Here is an 18808-nt window from a genome sequence, read left to right on the forward strand (position 1 = left end):
CTCAGGGCAGCAGGTATGACCTCTGCGCCAGTTGCCTTTGATTCACTTCCCTGGAGACTGGTGAATAATTGTCAGTAAGTATCTTGTGGCTTTTGCCGTTCACTCTTAGGGAGAAAAGTGTGCTCAACTAGACCCGCGGTTCCAGCCTGTGTTATTCCAGGGTCAACTGTAATGGCCTTCTTCCTCATTCCAGGTTGCTGCTGGTGGATTTCCCTGTGCTCCCTGTGAGCCCGCAGCTGTCGGCCAGCTCATTCCTCTCAAGTGGTCTCCATTTGGCCCATGTGCTTCCTAGCCACATCCTCTAATATTGCTTTATTTTTTTTTTTAATGTTTATTTATTTTTGGGAGAGAGTGCATGTGCCCATGAGTGGTGGGGGCGGGGGGCGTGTAGAGAGGGGAACAGAGGATCTGAAGCTGTCTTGGTGATGACAGCAGAGCCTGATGTGGGGCTCAAAGTCACAAATCACAAGATCATGACCTGAGCTGAAGTCAGACGCTCAACCAACTGAGCCACCCAGGCACCCCATAATGTTGCTTTAAACATATCCTTTGCTTCTGTCAGACTGGCCCTTTCTTTCCCTCCTTTCCTGCCTTTGTTTTCAGTAGGTTTTCCTCCTATTTATTTAATCCTTCATCTTCTTTAAGGTGCTCAAGTACAATCCACACTTCAAGGCTGAACTCAGACACCATCTGAAAAACGTCTTTTGAAATGCCTCTGGTTTCTCCTTCTGAAAAATGTCATTACTACATTCTTCTCTTATAGATCTTAACATTCTGTTTTATGTCGGATTTTTTAAACACCTATTTATTTTTGAGAGAGAGAGAGAGAGAAAGCACGCGCGTGCAAGTGGGGGAGGGGCAGAGAATGGGCGACACAGAATCTAAAGCAGGCTCCAGGCTCCAAGCTGTCAACACAGAGCCTGACATGGGGCTTGAACCCACGAACCACGAGATCATGACCTCAGCCAAAGTCAGACGCTTAACTGACTGAGCCACCCAGACATCCCTTGTCAGATTTGTTTTGTCTTGAAACTCTCTCACTAAATCCGTTACTCTTACCCTTTCTGACCCAGACCCTATTTGAGAATCCAGGGAGAGCTCAGTGCTCAGCAGATGGGCTCAAACACACCAGAGAGGAAGTCTGGGTTCAGTCAGAGGTCTTTCGGGAATGTGCACTTGGTCCATATTCCACTCAGATAGCTTCTGAATTTCTGGGACCTTCACTGAATTTTAGGCAGGTACTAGAAATTCTTTGACTTGGGGCAAAATCATCTGATGTATCCCTAAGATACACATGTTCTAAAATATTAAGTGGGAGCTATGGGGGTAGGTGCTACCTGTGGGGGCTGTGCTACAGCTCTGGTGACCACTGACCACCCATCCCTGGCAATTCAGGGTCCAGAACTGGACCGAGAGACAGGACCCCGTGGGGTTCCGCTGTCTGCTGCTAAAACAGCTCCCACTCGAACGTCAGGCTAAGGGCACACGTGTTCCCACTCCACATTTAAACTATTGAAGACACACCTATCAGCCTCTGTCCTCCCACACCAAAAATATTTCCAGGTGGTGTAGGTTACAGCAATGAGAAATTCCTGGCTGTTTTTCAAGTTTGATTTTAGGCAAGTGTCAAGGAATCAAAGAGCTGTGATGCAGTTGAAGATAGCATCGTTTTTGGAGCCAGAAGACCTTGAGTCAGGTTGTGTCCATCACTGTTGTGTATTTGGACAAACTATTTCATCTTTGTTCTGAGTTAGTTCATCGATGAAATGAAAATAGAATCAATATATTTGAAACACAGAAATACCGTGTGCCTTTTTCACAAGATCATTGGATTAAATGCAATTAAGTGTGAAAATCTATCCCGAAAGTAGTCTTCACGAAGACAGAAAGACCAGCAGAGGATCGGTTTGGCTGAGACAGTGTATTGGAAACACATAGGGAGAGGTGAAGGTGGAAGGAGGAGGTCTGTAGCATCACAGGTAGTAACCTGACTTTGCAACAGTGCGTCCCTCCGTGTCACGGTGTGCAGAGCGCCGTTAACCAGAGCTTGTCACTCCAGGCGCCCATTCTGGCTCCTTGAGGGTTTGCCCTGGTGGCAGGGCCGACAGAAAGGTGACTGGGAGCACCCCAGAGGTGTGGCGGGTTAGGGGACATTTTCTGAGGCTGCACAAAACTGCACACCAGGTGCTGGCGTGGCTGGGAGGTCAGCAGGACTCACAGAAAGCCCCATTTTGTGACTGGGGAAGTTCGAACATTTTCTCTGCATTTCTTCAGATAATTCTTCACGTAATTATTTCATTTTAGGTAATTATTTCTAAGTGATAAATTACAGAAAAGATGTATTGAGTTAGCAGGTTTCTTCCCAGTCTGAACTATTCTGTCCTATCTCTAAAAATAATTTTGCGTGTTAGGAGTTTTTTCAGGCTCTTAGCAAATACTGTTATGAAATTAATCCTAAAATGTGTTCCATTCACTACACCTGCTGACCTTTCTGTTGCAGTGCAAAGAGAACGGCGCTTTCACGGTGCTCACCGACAGCTACGTGCGGGAGGAGGAGGGCACTGGAGTGGTGCACCAGGCTCCGTACTTTGGTGCTGTGAGTAGTAGAGCTCTCATAAGTGGGTCTCGTGTGTGCCATGAGCGTGTGTGTGCGCGAGTGTGCCCACATGTGCGCGTGTGCGAGCGCACCTCATGCTTGCCCACATCATAGGGCCCAACACTTTGCAGGCTCACTGCCCCCAAAAGATGGCTTATCAAACTTTTATCTGCAATTTTTTTCACCCTGAGCTCATCTCTGAAAGTGGTGAGCTAAATCCTGGGCATCCCCAGCCATTTGGTCTTTCTGAATGAAAGGCATTCTTTGTTTTCATTCATTTGTAATGTACTCACCGTGCCCTCTACCGTGTGCAGTTCTGTGGGGTCACCGTGACTGTCAGAGTGCTGAGAGGTGGTATCACCTCCACTGTGCTCGTCCGAACACTGTGATGAGAGGACAGAATTTGACCTCTTCAAAGCAGGATGGTGTGGTTAATTTTACATGTTGCCCAGAGTAATTTTTCCAAAAATGCAATTCTTTTGATGTAACTTGTGTATGAATAAAACACCCACTGGGGACCTACCTACATACTCTTCTCAGCTTGATCGTTTTGTCAGTGAGAGTGAAGCTAGTCTGTCTCCATTCATCATTTGCTTTCATACTTAACCTTGGCAGAGATTTTTATTATGGAAATCTTCAAACATACCCGGAAGTAAAGAGATGTTATAATAAATCCTTATGTTCACATCACCCACCTGCAGTGATCCATTTTATCCTCTTCCTTCTCCTCTTCCGCCCACACCTTCTCTACTTAGGACTGAGGGTTTTGAAACAAATCCTCAGCATCGTGGTCTTCATCCGTACACATCTGTGACTGATCAGAACTTTCATTTTTAATATGCTACCATGCCACTGTTGCACCCAGTAAAGTTAATGCTTCCTTAATATCACAAAATTGAATATGACGGAAGCATTCTTAATAATACTCTTTACTAGGTTTTAAGAACTAGTCAGATTTTAGTTACTCATGATAGTTTTCAAGTCAACTAGTATGACTTCTTCACTGATAATAAATTTAAAAAAAACTTGGTTTTAAAATGTGCTTTAGGGGGCGCCTGGGTGGCGCAGTCGGTTGAGCGTCCGACTTCAGCCAGGTCACGATCTCGCGGTCTGTGGGTTCGAGCCCCGCGTCGGGCTCTGGGCTGAGGGCTCAGAGCCTGGAGCCTGTTTCCGATTCTGTGTCTCCCTCTCTCTCTGCCCCTCCTCCGTTCATGCTCTGTCTCTCTCTGTCCCAAAAATAAATAAACGTTGAAAAAAAAATTAAAAAAAAAAATGTGCTTTAGTTTTTCCTTTAAAATTGTATTTGTCACATACTGGGTATGTTTGGATTTTTATTTTTTAGGTTCCACGTAGGAGTGAATTCATATGTTGTCTTTTTCTGTCTGGTTTATTTCACTTAGCATAATACCCTCTGAGTCCATCCATGTTGTCAGGAATGGCAAGATCCCATTCTTTTTTATGGCTTAAAAATACTCCATTGTATATTTACCACATGTTCTTTGTCCATTCATCTGTTGGACACTTGGGTTGTTTCCATATCATTGCTTTGTAAATAATGCTGCAGTAAACATAGGGATGCATATATATTTTTGAATTACTATTTTCTTCAGGTAAATAGCCAGGACTGGATTTCCTAGACCATATGATATTTCTATTTTTAATTTTTTGAGGAACCTCCATTCTGTTTTTCCCAACACCATTTATTAGAGACTGTCTTTTCCCCGTTGTATATTCTTGCTTCCTTTGTCATAGATTAATAGACCATACAAACATGGCTTTATTTCTGGGCCCTCTGTTCTTTTCTATTGATCTGTGTGTCCATTTTTGTGCCAGTGCCATACTGCTTTGATCACGACGGCGTTGCAGTGTGCCTTGACATCTGGGAGTGCAGCACCTCTAGCTTTACTCTTTCTCAAGGTTCCTTTGACCGTTTGGAATCTTTTGTGGTTCAAGAAAATTTCAGTAGTATTTGTTCTAGTTCTGTGAAAAATGCTATTGGTGTTTTGGATAGGGATTGCATGTGTCCTGTAGATTGCTTTGAGTACTATAGTCATTTTAACAATATTTGTTCTTCCAGTCCATGAGCATAGAATTTCTTTCCATTTGTTTGTGGCATTTTCAATTTCCTTTATCAATGTTTTATATTTTCAGAGTACAGAGAGGTTTTTCACCTCCTTGGTTAAGTTTATTCCTAGGTATTTTATTATTTTAGTGTAACTGTAAATGGAATCATTTTCTTAATTTATCTTTTCTGCTGCTTCATTGTTAGTGTCTACAAACACATCAGATTTCTGTGTATTAATTTTGCATCCTGCAACTTTACTGAGTTCATTTATTCTAATAGTTTTTTGGTGGAGTCTTTAGAGTTTTTTGTATATGGTCATCATGTCATCTGCTAAGTGGCAGTTGAACTTCTTTCTTACCAATATGGATGTCTCTTTTTTTTTTTTTTTTTTTTTTTTTGGTCTAATTGCTGTTGCTAGGACTTCTAGTACTGTGTTGATTAAAAATGGTGAGAGTGGACATCCTCGTTCCTCATCTTGAAGGAAAAGCTGTCAGTTTTTCACCATCTAGTATGATACTAGCTGTGGGTTTTCCATAGATGGCCACTATTAAGTTCCCTCTAAACCCACTTTCTTGAGGGTTTTTTACATGAATGGATGTTGAATTTTGTCAAGTGCTTCTTCTGCATCTTTTGAGATGATCATATGGTTTTTACCCTTCATTTTGTTAATGTGGCGTATCACATTGATTTATTTGTGGATATTGAACCACCCTTGCATCCCCAGAGTTAATCCCACCTGATCGTGGTGAATGATTCTTTTACTATAGTGTTGAGTGCAGTTTGTGAATGTTATGTTGAGTATTTGTGCAAGTATGTTCCCCAGGGGTACATGTGTGTCCTCTTCCTTCTCACTTAGTGGATGCTCTGCTGTATATAGGGGTCTGTGAAGTAATGGCTGGAAAGATGATGTAGTCCCTGTCCAACTATAAGGGGGTATCTGAATGGTCCTGAATTAACTTCAGGTGAGAGGATAATTAAAGTCGATTAAGTCGTATGTCAGAAGACAGAGCATTCTCTTGTGAATCAGTCCCTTCCCACACTCCTGTCTTGAATACACTTAACCTGTTTCATTCTCCCCAGGATGACTATCGGGTCTGTATGGACTTCAGCATCATTCAGAAAGACTCTCCTCCTGTTTGCCCTGTGGATGCTTCAGGCTGTTTCACAGCAGAAGTGACAGATTTCACAGGACAGTATGTGAAGGTCTGTGTCTGTAGGACAGAGAAAGGTGTGGATTTCATCATATTTCTTTGTTTAATCAGCTTCTTATTAAGTAGCTTCATATCTGGATTTTTTTCTTTTCCAGGAAATTGTTTTTTTTTTTTTTATTTGGTTTGGTTTCAGCACATAAAACCAGAAAGATATTATCGGCCACATTGTAAGCGTCTAGTATCTTGAGAGGAAGTATGTTATAGTTTCAAAGGCAGGAAACTAGGCTCTGATTGGTAACCCCCAAACCAGTTTTGTGGCCTCGGGGCAGCCATTGCTGGTGGAAGACTTCACTATCTTATGTGGTGTAGAAGTGCTTAATAAGTACCTAAAGGTAGACTGTGCCCAAAATGTGGGCTGGGTATTTTTATAATACATGTGTCATTTTTGCCTTTTATTCATAGTAAACATATCAAAATATCAGATTGTAGTAATGTACATAATTATATTGTGTTACCAAGTATTGTAGGATATTTTAATGACTGTGCATTTATTTTTCTAACAGGATGCTGACAAAAACATCATCAGGACCCTGAAGGAAAAAGGCCGACTTCTTGTTGCTAGCACCTTCACTCACAGCTACCCTTTCTGCTGGAGGTGAGAAAAAGCAGACTTATAGCTCAAGCTTCTAGTCTGTGGGGACATGTAGTGTGTGCACCCGCTTTTGTCAATCTGGCGTTCCCCTCATTTGTGTCCTTTAGGGTTCATGTTTGGAAACTGCCCTCTTGAATTCCATGAATATGTGTAGTTATTGTTTTCTTCAGCAGTTGTCTGAGAACTATCATTGTAGACAAATATTTGGTGTCAGGTCCACATTTCTTTAGGTGAGACTGATCTCTACCATTTCCTGGTGGAATTTAGTGAGAGATATAACATGATACAAGTTTGAATACAAGATCATACTATGAAGAGGTGGGTGAAAATGGAATGTTTGGGGACATCAAGTTCTGTTCCCACATTTCCTTTTTGCTGAAATTGACATCATTTCTTAGATAGCTATCACACACCAGCAGAACTATATTTTCCTTCTTGTTCAATTTTGTTTTTAAATGTCTATTTTTGAGAGAGAGAGAGAGAGAGAGAGAGAGAGAGACAGCATGAGCAAGAGAGGGGCAGAGAAGGAGGGAGATACAGAATCCAAAATGGGCTCCAGGCCCTGAGTTGACAGCACAGAGCCCGACGTGGGGCTTAAACTCTCGTGAACCGCGAGATCACGACCTGTGTCAAAGTAGGATGCTTAATCGACTGAGCCACCCAGGCACCCCTTCGTGTTCTTTTTTTTTTTTTTTTTTTAATGTTTATTTTAAGAGAGTGTGAGTGGGGAAGGGTCAGAGAGAGAGAGAGAGAGAGAGGGCGAGAATCACAAGCAGGCTCTGTGGTGACATAGGGCTTGAACTTAGGAACCATGAGATCATGACCTGACCTGAAATCAAGAGTTGGACACTTAACCAACTGAGTCACCCAGGCGCCCCTATTTTTCTTTTTAATCTTTTATTAACTTTTGCCTTCTTGGTGTTGTGGAGATGACCAGTACCAAGGACGTAGGCATTAGTATTTGCAATAAAAACAAGTATTAGCAGAAGGCCAAATAGGTGGTGGTGACGTCAGTAAGAAACTAAAAGTTGGCCTTACCCTGGGTGCCTGCACACCTCAGTCTAACCAGCACATCCTGCATTGTTGCTTCCCCAGGTCAGACACCCCCCTCATTTACAAAGCAGTGCCTAGCTGGTTCGTACGGGTGGAGCACATGGTGGACCAGCTGTTGAAGAACAATGACCTGTGTTACTGGTGAGCAGTGAGATGTGTGTCTTCACAATGTCCTGTGTCCTTGGGTAGGGAGCATTGGCTTATCATTGTCCCCAAATATAGTAGTTCTAAGGGTCATCTTTTATTAAACACTATAATAATAGCTATTTTTTATTCTGTATTTTCAACACCGTGAAATTATCTAAATAATATTATATAAGAGAAGTAGCATCCTTTCTGTGATAAGGCATATGGAGGGAGCATTTTTCTTTTCTGTTAGCCTTAAATAACAGTCATTTTAAGGATATATGTTTATATTTTAATGTACCTACAAAAGCCATTTGTGCTTACTGCTCTGACACATGCTGAGCTCCTGGACCATGCTCTCTGATCTGTTTATTGCAGGGTCCCAGAGTTTGTGCGAGAAAAGCGATTTGGAAATTGGCTAAAAGATGCACGTGACTGGGCAATTTCCAGAAACAGATACTGGGGCACCCCTATCCCCCTGTGGGTCAGTGATGACTTCGAGGAGGTGAGGCCATGCATTCTGTTGATTTTTGCTAAAGCACCTCATTTGTGTGTCTGATACTATTTCTTTTCTCTTTGCTCCTTTCTTATTTCATCTGTTTCTCTTTATTCTTCCTAGAATCATATAAATAAGAATTTGGGGGGAGGGACAGTTAACTTAATTTTACTTCTGTTAAATATTTTTAAATTGTATTTATCACTCTGTGTTGCTCACCCCCTTTTCTCTCCTTGTGAGTAACTGATAATCGGAATGGAGACTCCACACCTGCACTGTGCCATAGCATGTGAATCTACCCTCATAACAGTGTAAAGGGAAGGCTTAAAAAACATTACCAGGGATGCCTGGATGGCTCAGCCAGTTAAGCATCCAACTGTCGGTTTCCGCTCAGGTCATGATCTCACGGTTTCATGAGTTCAAGCCCCATGTCATGCTCTGCGCTGACGGTGCAGAGCCTGCTTGGGATTCTCTCTCTCCCACTATCTGCCCCTCTGCTGCTCACACCATCTCTGTCTCTCTCAAAATAAATAAATAAAGTTTTAAAAATTTAAAAATTACCAAAGCATTGCCAACCTTACGTTTTATAAAGCCAAATGATTATGTGTGTAAATACACATACGTGTCTGTAGATATACCCCCATGGCGGCCTTTGGCATGAAGACTACAAGACATGAAAAAAACAGCAGTTAGGTAGCCAAGTCTGAGGGCTAAGGAAAGGGCTGTGCTTGCTCCCTAGCGAGCAGACACCCCCGGTGAAGACCCCCAGCAGTTCCTGCTTGGGCTGCCCAGCTGGAGGCAATCCTGAGTGAGGTGTTGTGATCTCATTAGTTTGATCCGGTCCATGCACAATAATTTACTTCTAGCTTTGACTTGGAAAGATTCCAGATTAAAGAGCCAAATTCAAGTGCTGAGAAGAAACTAAGATGCCTCAGAATAATAGTCGAGGCATTTCATTTATGCTGGTTGCTAGTAAACCCTCAAAAGTACGTGTTGAGTGGATGCTGTTAGGTCCTCTCCATGTAGGGACTCCTCTCATCTCCTCAGTGACCTGCAGCCTTTGATGACGTAAGCCACATTACTGACAGCCATCCTGAAAGTCAGAGGTTTCCAAAACTAAGTGTGAATGTTGCGTAAAGTAAAGCTGTGTGGTCTTTGGCTCTGAGATTCTTCTGCCTTTTGACTTTGCTTTGACAGGTAGTATGCATTGGATCAATGGCAGAGCTTGAAGAACTGTCAGGAGCGAAGGTCTCTGATCTCCACAGAGAGAGGTCAGTCTCTGAACGTCCGCTTTTCTTTGTTCCATCATTTAGAGAGCACCCGGCTAGGTGCTGGGGAGACGTCTGTAGAACAGATCTCAGAGCTACGTGTCGGAATCAAGTACTGGTTTGCTGAGTTACTTTGTTGGTGACTCGGGTCATGTTCACGAAGGGTGGCCTCTGTCCTGGAGTTGGATGTCGGGTGACTATGGTATGAACCCCCCAGATTGAGCATCACAGTGCCCTCTGACAGCCTGTGATAACTACCAGTGTTTCTGTTTGCAGATGAAAGCTTGATAGGTATCGTGTTTCCTCTTGGTAATTAGACCGCAAGTTGTTTTGTAGTTAGAACTAATAGAAGTGGCTTTGCTTTGTTTCTTAGCATTGACCATCTGACCATCCCTTCCCGTTGTGGGAAGGGGGTGTTGCGTCGTATCTCTGAGGTGTTTGACTGTTGGTTCGAAAGTGGCAGCATGCCCTATGCTCAAGTTCATTATCCATTTGAAAACAAGAGGGAGTTTGATGATGCATTTCCTGCAGACTTCATTGCCGAAGGCATTGACCAAACCAGAGGATGGTATGTTCTTTGTTCTTTCAAGAATTTTACTGATTTCATTTTATTGGATTTCAGGGTATTTCACTGAGCACCTAACATCGATTAGCTGGGTGCTGGAGGGATGGTGTCAAACAAGACAGGCTCTGTTCTTGCCCTCTGCCCCTCACCACCCAACATATTATTACAGTGTCTTTTGAGGGACTCCTGGATGGCTAAGTCAGTTAAGTGTCTGACTTTGACTCAGGTCATGATCTTGTGGTTCGTGAGTTCGAGCCTCACATCAGGCTCTCTGCTATCTACACAAAGCCTTTAGATCCTGTCCCCTTGTCTCTGCCCTCAGATGCTCTCGTGATCTCTCTCTCTGTTTGAAAAATAAACATAAAAATAAGTAAATAATATGGGGCGCCTGGGTGGCGCAGTCGGTTAAGCGTCCAACTTCAGCCAGGTCACGATCTCGCGGTCCGTGAGTTCGAGCCCCACGTCGGGCTCTGGGCTGATGGCTCGGAGCCTGGAGCCTGTTTCCGATTCTGTGTCTCCCTCTCTCTCTGCCCCTCCCCCATTCATGCTCTGTCTCTCTCTGTCCCAAAAATAAATAAAAAACCGTTGAAAAAAAAAATTAAAAAAAAAAAAAATAAGTAAATAATAAAGTTTCTTTTGTGTAGAGATCTCTCACTGCAGTAAAGCTGTTTTAGAGTTTGAATTATTTCATTGACATTTTGGAATAGAGAGATTTGTTATACTTGAAGATTAAGTGATATAAAACAAAATGTATGTTCTTACTCATTTTAAACAAGCTATTCAAATGTTTAATGAGTACTTACATGTAAGATAATGATTTGGGTGCTACAGATTTAAAGAATACTTGGAAGAGTACTCAGATGTTAAAGCTAGCCTCATAAAATCAACATTCTAAAAAATCCAGACCTGGGGCGCCTGGGTGGCGCAGTCGGTTAAGCGTCCGACTTCAGCCAGGTCACGATCTCGCGGTCCGTGAGTTCGAGCCCCGCGTCGGGCTCTGGGCTGATGGCTCAGAGCCTGGAGCCTGTTTCCGATTCTGTGTCTCCCTCTCTTTCTGCCCCTCCCCCGTTCATGCTCTGTCTCTCTCTGTCCCAAAAATAAATAAAGGTTGAAAAAAAAAAATTTAAAAAAAAAAAAAAAATCCAGACTTGGGGGGACAAAAGCAAGGAGGGGAAGGCTTTTGGCATTGTTTTTATCTGGTGCCTGTTTAAAGCAGTACCCTTGTCTTGTGGGTTAGAAAAAGGTGAGTTCCCTTCTCATGGATGAGAAATTTGGCTGGCCCAGGTTCTAATTCCACTTTGATTAGTAATGTTTTTACAGCAGTGTTTCAGGAACATTAGTGTCATTTTCTACTTTTACATCTTGCAATAGACATCACAAGTTGAATTGCAGTCTTAACGTTCCAGAAAGTGCCATTTTCAGCCTCCAATCCATTTATCTTTAGGAACAGGTCCAAAGCCGTTCTTAGGGAAGGCCAGATGCCTCACCAGCAGGTTATGTCCCTGGGGGGTTGGCGATGTCTGCCAGCCCTTGACAGTCCTGTGGGTCCCTCGGTGCACGTCTCTCCCCGCCTGCCTCAGGCTCAGGCTGCCTGTCCTGGCAGCCAGGACCTCCTGACCCACCTTCAGAGGAAGGCTGTCTGGTCCACCCTCAACCGTCCATGTCCTGTCATGTCTTGGGGTGCAAAACCAGGTTGGAAGTGACACTGGAGCATCACTCACTAGGGTGGCTGCAGGGATGTGGTGGAGTTTAGGGAACAAGCGAGCTAGCAAGGCAGCAGTGTGCGTGGCGTCTGGCAGAGCATTCTCTAGTCTCTGCTGTCTGACTTTTGGGGGAGAGTGCCTTCTGCATCTTCTGTCCTCAGACTGTCTCATGTGACATTATGCTAAGGCCACACACACCTGGATTTTCAGCCTGGCATGTCTAGGGGTCCCGAGAGGCTGCCAGCTGGCCCCTGAGGAGGGCGGCAGTTCTGTCCTCAGCTGCTGGGGTACTTTATTAGCTTTCAGTCACATTTTCTGTTTTCTGACCTGATTTGTCTGCAGTGGGGTCCTGTGTGGTTTTTCAGCACACCCCCAAATGTTTCCAGTGTCACCAGCCAAGAACCTTTGTCATAAACAATTAATAAGGGTAACTGATCTAAAATAGAAATTTAGTACTATAAATAAACATAGTCTTTTTTCCTTTGCTCAGATTCCTTGTCTGTTGTTGCTGATCTGTTTATGGGTTTTTTCCAGGTTTTACACCCTGCTGGTGCTGGCCACGGCTCTCTTTGGACAGCCGCCTTTCAGGAACGTGATTGTGAACGGGCTCGTCCTGGCCAGGCAGGTGCTTGTCCCTGGCCCTTTGCTCTAGCAGCCATGGTCCGGGCAGGTCTAGCCATTTCTTGTTGCTGCTCTTCCCTTCTCTTCCCTTACCTTCCCTCCCCTCCCCTCCCCTCCCTTCCTGCCCACTTCTCTCCCAGTGTCGGTCCCTCCCAGGGAGAAGGGCAGACTGGAGAGTGAGGCCTGAGGGGGGTGGGGGCATGCATCCTGTGATAAAGTACATTCGCTGCTGGTACTTATTTAATCTGTACCCTGGTCCTTTAATAAAGTTTTTTTTGTCTTTTTAACATGAGGGAACTATGGGTTCTAGAGATTTTCGAAGTCATAGAGGATTCTTATTTTTTCTTCTATTACCCATAGTCATTAAAAGTCAAGTGCAAATTACTAAAAATAAGAAGTAAACATTTACATAGATACCTTGCCTTGTGTTTTCCGAGGCAGGACATTGTGCAGGCCCTGCTATGAGTGTTTCGTTTTCTCTCATCAGAGCCCCAGAACTGACATGGGTCCTTTTCTTATCCCATTTGGACATTTGAGGAGTTTGAGATACAGAATAAGCAACTTGCTCAAAGTAACACAGCCAACGATGATAAAGTCACCTTGTGCACACAGGGAATCTGGCTCTACTGTCTGTGCATCTTTGGAGTTTTTTTAATTGAAAACATTATTGAATCGTAGATTTGCGTACAGTTGTGCAGCAGTAACAGAGAGCCCTGGTGTGCTTTGCCAGGTCACACTTTTCAGACCCAGCATCATCACCGCCCCATCCTGTTCAGCCCCCTGTCTCACATGTACCCATTTGCTGGCGTGCTTAGTTGCACACAGTTACCACACATGTAGGTGCCTGTGCCCACCAGCACGGTCAAGGTACTAGACTATTTTGGCATCCCAGGACTCCCCCCCACCCCCCCCACCCCCCCCCACCATTGCCCCTGGCCTCCCAGCAACCACTAGTCTGCTCTTCATCTCTGATTCCATCACTTCAAGTTCTGTTATGTGAATGGAATCCTGCCCTCTATGACTTAGGGCCTGGCTTTGCCACTCAGTGAAATGCCCTGGAGATTCCTCAGGAAAGTTGTGTCCTTGGTGGAGCAGTGCTCCGGGTGCGGGTGACAGCAGCTTGACCATAGCCTGCTGGAGGACATGGGGTTGTCCCCAGTGGTTGCTGACTATGAACTGCTGTTACAGGCTTTTGCACCAATTCAGGTTTTCATTTCTCTGGGATAAATGCTGAGCCTGTGTTTTCAACTTCTCCACTGACTCACCACCATGTTCGGAAAGACTACCTATTGTGCCCTTATGCCACTTACATTTATGTATTACAGTTTGCAAGTGACCTATAACCATATGTAAAGGTAAACTGCGACAGTGACACATTTGATTGGCATCTCCCTTTTGTTTTTTCAAGTGATGGCCAAAAAATGAGCAAGCGAAAAAAGAATTATCCGGATCCACTTTCAATCATCCATAAATATGGTGCTGACGCCCTCAGGTACAAGCCACTGCCCTGCCCTGTGTATAATGTCGTTTTATGTAAGCTCCCTTTATTGATCGTGTTCCTTAATTTGGTTTATAATTAGCTTTTGAAAAGTGTGTGTTGTAGTGTGGTCAGTTATGCTGGTGTGGTGTTGGCTCCAAACCCGCAAGGTGGTTTTCTAAATAACAGCAGCGTGTGCAAACCCAGAGGTATTGTGGGGAACTGGGCCTGTGTTGCTCTCGGGCCGTCTGCTGGGCTTTCTGCCTCCCTCCCTCCCCTGACTCCATCTCCTTGGCCATTTAGTCCTTTTTTTACACTTGCTCCTCAGAAGGGCCATCTGTGGTATATTTATGCTAGAGCACATAAAAACTAATATCGAAAAGCTTGTAGAGAAACGTGAGCCACCACTTGAAATAGGAGTCCTAGTCATGGACATGAAGTGTTTGGGTGGCAGGGGAACCACAGACATCTCGTCCCGCCTCCTCCTGCCACAGACACGGAGACACATCCAGGGGCTGTGCCCAAGCACGTTGGCAGTTGCTGTGTGGCCCAGGGGCAGTGAATGGGGTGTCCTCCCCCACCCCCCGGTTATCTGTTAGACTTCCCCTTGGGCCTGCTGACAACCTGAGAGCCACATCAGTCATTGCAGTGAGGACTGTCCCATCTGGTGTTTAGCAGCACCCCTGGCCTCTGCCCTCTGGAGCCCTCTGCTCTTTCTGTGAATCCCTGCGGGTGCACCTGGGTTGGCCGAGTGCCACATCTTGGTAGGGGTTACGTCTCCCCTTCGTTATTCATTAGTTTTCCTACACAGAGTAAGAGCTTTGTCATTTTTAAATTGACCATTAGAAGAGTATTGGTGATTCTCCCCCTTTATGTAAAAATGCTAATTTTCTTGTTTGTCTTGTCAACATGCCCAATAATAATACTTGTTTTAATTTCTATGTTCCTTTTCTGTGTGATTTTTCTCCTCATCCAGATTATATCTGATCAACTCCCCTGTGGTGAGAGCAGAAAACCTCCGCTTTAAGGAGGAGGGTGTGCGTGATGTCTTGAAGGACGTGCTGCTCCCGTGGTACAACGCCTATCGCTTCTTCATCCAGAACGTGCTGAGGCTGCAGAAGGTGTGGGCTTGGGTTTGTGTAGGAAAGAGCTCCATGGGCAACACCACAAAGCGGTCCCTGTGGATGGGGCTCAGAGCTGTAGGGGGGCCACCAGTGAAAGTGCACAGAGTCTGGGGTCTGCACTGGGTGGGCTCCAGCTGGCCTCTGCGGCATGCTGGGCCCCTGCAGAGGAGTCCCCTTGGAGGTTTATTGATCCCCCACTTGCCCTCCCTCCTGGACCCCAGGCTGACAGGTGGGCTGGGGGTGAGTCGGCCTCCTACAGTGAGGAAATGCTGAGGAGAGGCTGCTACACACGGTGCTCAGTGGTGCATCCAGGTCCAGGCTCTGAAAGTGAGAGACGTCCCACTGGGTTGTTAGGAGGGAAAACCAGGATTGTGGTGTGTGTGGAAGTGCCTTGGGGAGGTTCTGTGCCCCGTCTGAGAAGCCACCTCCCCTGAGGCTCCATTGCACGGGGGTGCCTGTCTGTGCTCTCAGGGCTCTGTTTAGGGTCAGACCCCGATACCACGCATCTTCTATGTCCAGCGCCTTACTGTGTACGATACCATTGACTAATCACGCAACATTAATCCTTTCTGGAAATTGGTTGGAGGCCACACTCCGGTGGGCTAGCTGTTCACCGTTGGCTGCCTCTGGCTCATCTCCTGATGTGGCCTCTCCCTGTGAGTCATGGAGGGCAGGCAGGTCCCTGCAGGCCTCTAGCTGGTGCGGGACTCGGGAGCACCATGGGGCTCTCCTGGGCTTGGCAGCTGGGCACGAGCTCCACCATCAGGCCCTCAGATCAGGGCCACCATTAGCATGGCCATTGCTCTGCCAGCCTGGGGTTGCTACAGTGTGGGGGGCATGGGTGAAATGGGCCTTCAGCTTGAGGAGGGTTTTGCAGGGGAAAGGAGGGGCGAGTCAAAGCATTCAGTACAGTGGACAGTAAAGCAGAGATATAAATTCCTAGTGTTCGTGTTCGGTTTATACACCTTCATCCAGTCCTGGCCAGCTGTACTAGCTTTTGCTATGCAGCTTTAAGTAACTAAATCCTACACTTATAAGACTTTGGAATATTTTTCAATTCATAAACTTTTTGGTGCAAAGGGATATTTTTCCTCTAAATTTTCTTTACTTCACTCAAAAATGTAATTCATTGAGGACGTAATATCCCAAGTGTAGAGCTTATTTGGAAAATATTGCGACAGTCAGAAATTTAAATTTCCCATTGGGTTCTGGGGTTTTGTGGATTGTTGTGAGCTACTTTCAGGTGGAGTGATTCAAAGCATTCATTTCTGTGTGGTAATTTCCCCTAAGCACACAGAACGTTTCAGTGACTGTCACTCCCCAGGAGGAAGAAATGGAGTTCCTGTACAATGAGAACACGGTTAAAGAAAGTGCCAACGTGACAGACCGCTGGGTCCTATCCTGCATGCAGTCTCTGGTTGGGTTCTTTGAGACCGAAATGGCAGGTATGACTCTAGGGCCGGATATAAGGACTCTTTTCTTTCTGATTGCCCTTTTGATGCTTAACTGTGTTTCTCTATAAACATAGAGAAAGTTTTATAGGCAATTTGAGAGATACAGAACAGGAGACAAGTAATTGTTTCTTTTAATCTCTCAGGTATGGTTTTGTTAAGGCTTATTGTAGAAATGTGCTCAGCCTCACCCTGCCCGCCCCAGGTACCATTGCGGACCCGTGGCCTTCTGTGGCTTCAGTGGTTCAGAACCCACCCCCACCACCTTTTCCGGTGGCAGGTGCTGCCTAAACTCCTCAAGCTGCAGTTTCTTTCTGTGGAAAGTGCCTAGAGGCGTCGTTATGAGGCTCAAACCAAGATTGTGTGCATAGAGTAGCCGGAAGATAGTAGATGTTCAGGTAGTATTTGTTAACACGCATTTTTACTTATTTTTAGTCTGCTTTAATCATTAAGTAAGTAGTCCCTGTTTGGTCTAGAAAAATTAGGAAATACAGAAAAATAATAATGAGGCAGATATTTCCCCATATTTCTGTTACCTAACAGCAATGAATTGGGTCTTAGACACAGGTGGGGAGAGTAGCTTATGTTGGTTTCCTGGAGGTAGGGGACAGAATAGCTACAAGTCTGAGAGAGAAATTCCAGAAACTACTAAAGTAGGATACCTGACATGGGTCTGACAAAGTCGGTGGGCAGAGGAGGAGAGACGGCTCTGCTGCGCATGCCCTGACAAGTTTAACCTGCCCCCCCAATGCCCTGCCGTTCGTGCAGGCATATGGCCTCCTTGGTGCCCCAGCACCTGGCACAGAAGGATTCCGCCCCATCCCTCGAGGCCTGCGCCCACCCACTGAACATGTATCATTAAGGATCAGGTGACTATCAAGCTGTTGGACAAATTGATGGAAGTGAAGATGGAAATGAATGTGTAAGGCAGAGCTCAGTGCACACCCCAGGACACCTGCTCGCAGCCATGTCCACCCGTCCCTCCTGAGTGATAGGAAACAAGCCTGGGGGCTGTCTTTGGGCAGCACCTGAGCTCGGGCCTGTCTCCTGGGAAGCACATATGGCTGAGCACAGAAGATGAACAGCAGCCAACTCTTTACCTTCAGCCCCTCACAGACAGGGTTCTGAGGACCAGAGGGTCTGCAGTTCCCGTCAGGGACCCCACAGCGCATGGTACTGCTGTGCTGTGATGGTTCTGTGTGCCTTCCAAGGGTTGACACCTAGGCACAGGGAACTCTAGCCTCTGAGAAGGCGAGGGGTGTAGTGAACCCTAGAAATCACTTACTCCTCTTCCCTTGAGACTAGGCCTCCACTTGCCATGTCGCCTCTCCGGGAGTGAGTGGCCACTAGCACCTCAGCCCTGGTCTTTGTGAGCCGCGCTCTGCCCTTGGCAGCTTCTCATTGTGGTTACCAGTTTTTTATTTGGGGGTGGGGGAAGGGCAGAGACGGGGAGAGAGAGAATCCCAAGCAGGTTCCAGAGCCCCACACAGACCTTGAACTTACAAACCACAAGATCATGACCTGAGCAGAAATCAAGAGTCAGATGCTTAACCGGCTGAGCCACCGAGGCGTCCCGTGGTTACCAGTTTAGACCAGAGGCCTCGTTAACATTTACTGAACACTCTCATTGATATAAGTTGTATTTACTTATAATTGTTGGTCTTATTCTTGCTTTTGGTGTGTATTTTTGTACAGTGTGGAGTATCCGTTAAGGGGAGGTGAACAGGAAAATCCTAACTATAGGCCCATGCCTCAAACATGGCTGGCTGAGCACCCTCACCGTTCCATTTGCCCTCGGAATTCCTCGGGAGCTCTCCTGTCTTTCTCCTTTTACAGCCTCCTCTGCAGTCTTTCCTGGACGTTTGTGGCCTCTAGGAAGCCTGTTCCACTGGGGATTTGGGCCAGGCATCCTCTGTAGGGGGCTGGCTCTGCACTGTAGGGCGGTGAGCAGCTTCCCCGGGGCCCACCTGCCCAGCTGTGACCGCCAGAGTGTCTCCAGACCTCGGAGCAGAGCGTTCCTGGTTGGAAAGCACTGGCCTGGTGCTGTGCCTCAGCCCCTGACTAGAGCCCTCGGTGCATCTAGCACGACCTAGTGGACGCTCATGGTAGCACAGTGCAAGGAAGTTGAGCTTTCGTGGTGCCGCCCCACACACAGCACCAGGGAAACGGGCCTCATGGAGCCGTGTGGCGTGCACCTGTGGCCTCCACCGCGGGTCTGGGGGCTCTGTTTCTCTCACTGACAGCGGGAGCTTGTCCTCAGCTCACACAGGGTGGTTCATGTGCCCCTGGACACCCTGACGGCCGTGTGGTGCATCCTTGGTACATGCCATCAGGGCTGTCCCTTTGCTTCTTCCTATCCCCTTACAGTGCAGGCTGCAGTCGTGGCAGCCCTGGGGTGGCAGGGCAGCCAGCCCTGTCTTGTGTCTGGCCCTTGCCGTACCCCAGATGCTCACCTGTTCT

The 18808-nt window shown here is 46.1% G+C and overlaps 1 protein-coding gene across 3 annotated transcripts in view; it reads left to right on the plus strand.

Annotated features, from left to right (window-relative positions):
- IARS1 (isoleucyl-tRNA synthetase 1) overlaps positions 1–18808 on the plus strand; it is a 69305-nt gene that overhangs the window by 25588 nt on the left and 24909 nt on the right. For all 3 annotated transcript variants that reach the window (XM_040449599.1, XM_040449600.1, XM_040449601.1), the window contains 11 exons: positions 2501–2596; positions 5742–5864; positions 6376–6467; positions 7560–7658; positions 8022–8148; positions 9337–9410; positions 9781–9975; positions 12210–12296; positions 13705–13788; positions 14750–14894; positions 16222–16342. In XM_040449599.1, the coding sequence (XP_040305533.1) occupies positions 2501–2596; positions 5742–5864; positions 6376–6467; positions 7560–7658; positions 8022–8148; positions 9337–9410; positions 9781–9975; positions 12210–12296; positions 13705–13788; positions 14750–14894; positions 16222–16342 (1243 nt within the window). The remainder of the gene's footprint in view (positions 1–2500; positions 2597–5741; positions 5865–6375; positions 6468–7559; positions 7659–8021; positions 8149–9336; positions 9411–9780; positions 9976–12209; positions 12297–13704; positions 13789–14749; positions 14895–16221; positions 16343–18808) is intronic.

This window comes from Herpailurus yagouaroundi, unplaced genomic scaffold (assembly GCF_014898765.1).
Source record: "Herpailurus yagouaroundi ecotype Mexico unplaced genomic scaffold, PumYag 199, whole genome shotgun sequence".
NCBI classification, from domain to species: domain Eukaryota; kingdom Metazoa; phylum Chordata; class Mammalia; order Carnivora; family Felidae; genus Herpailurus; species Herpailurus yagouaroundi.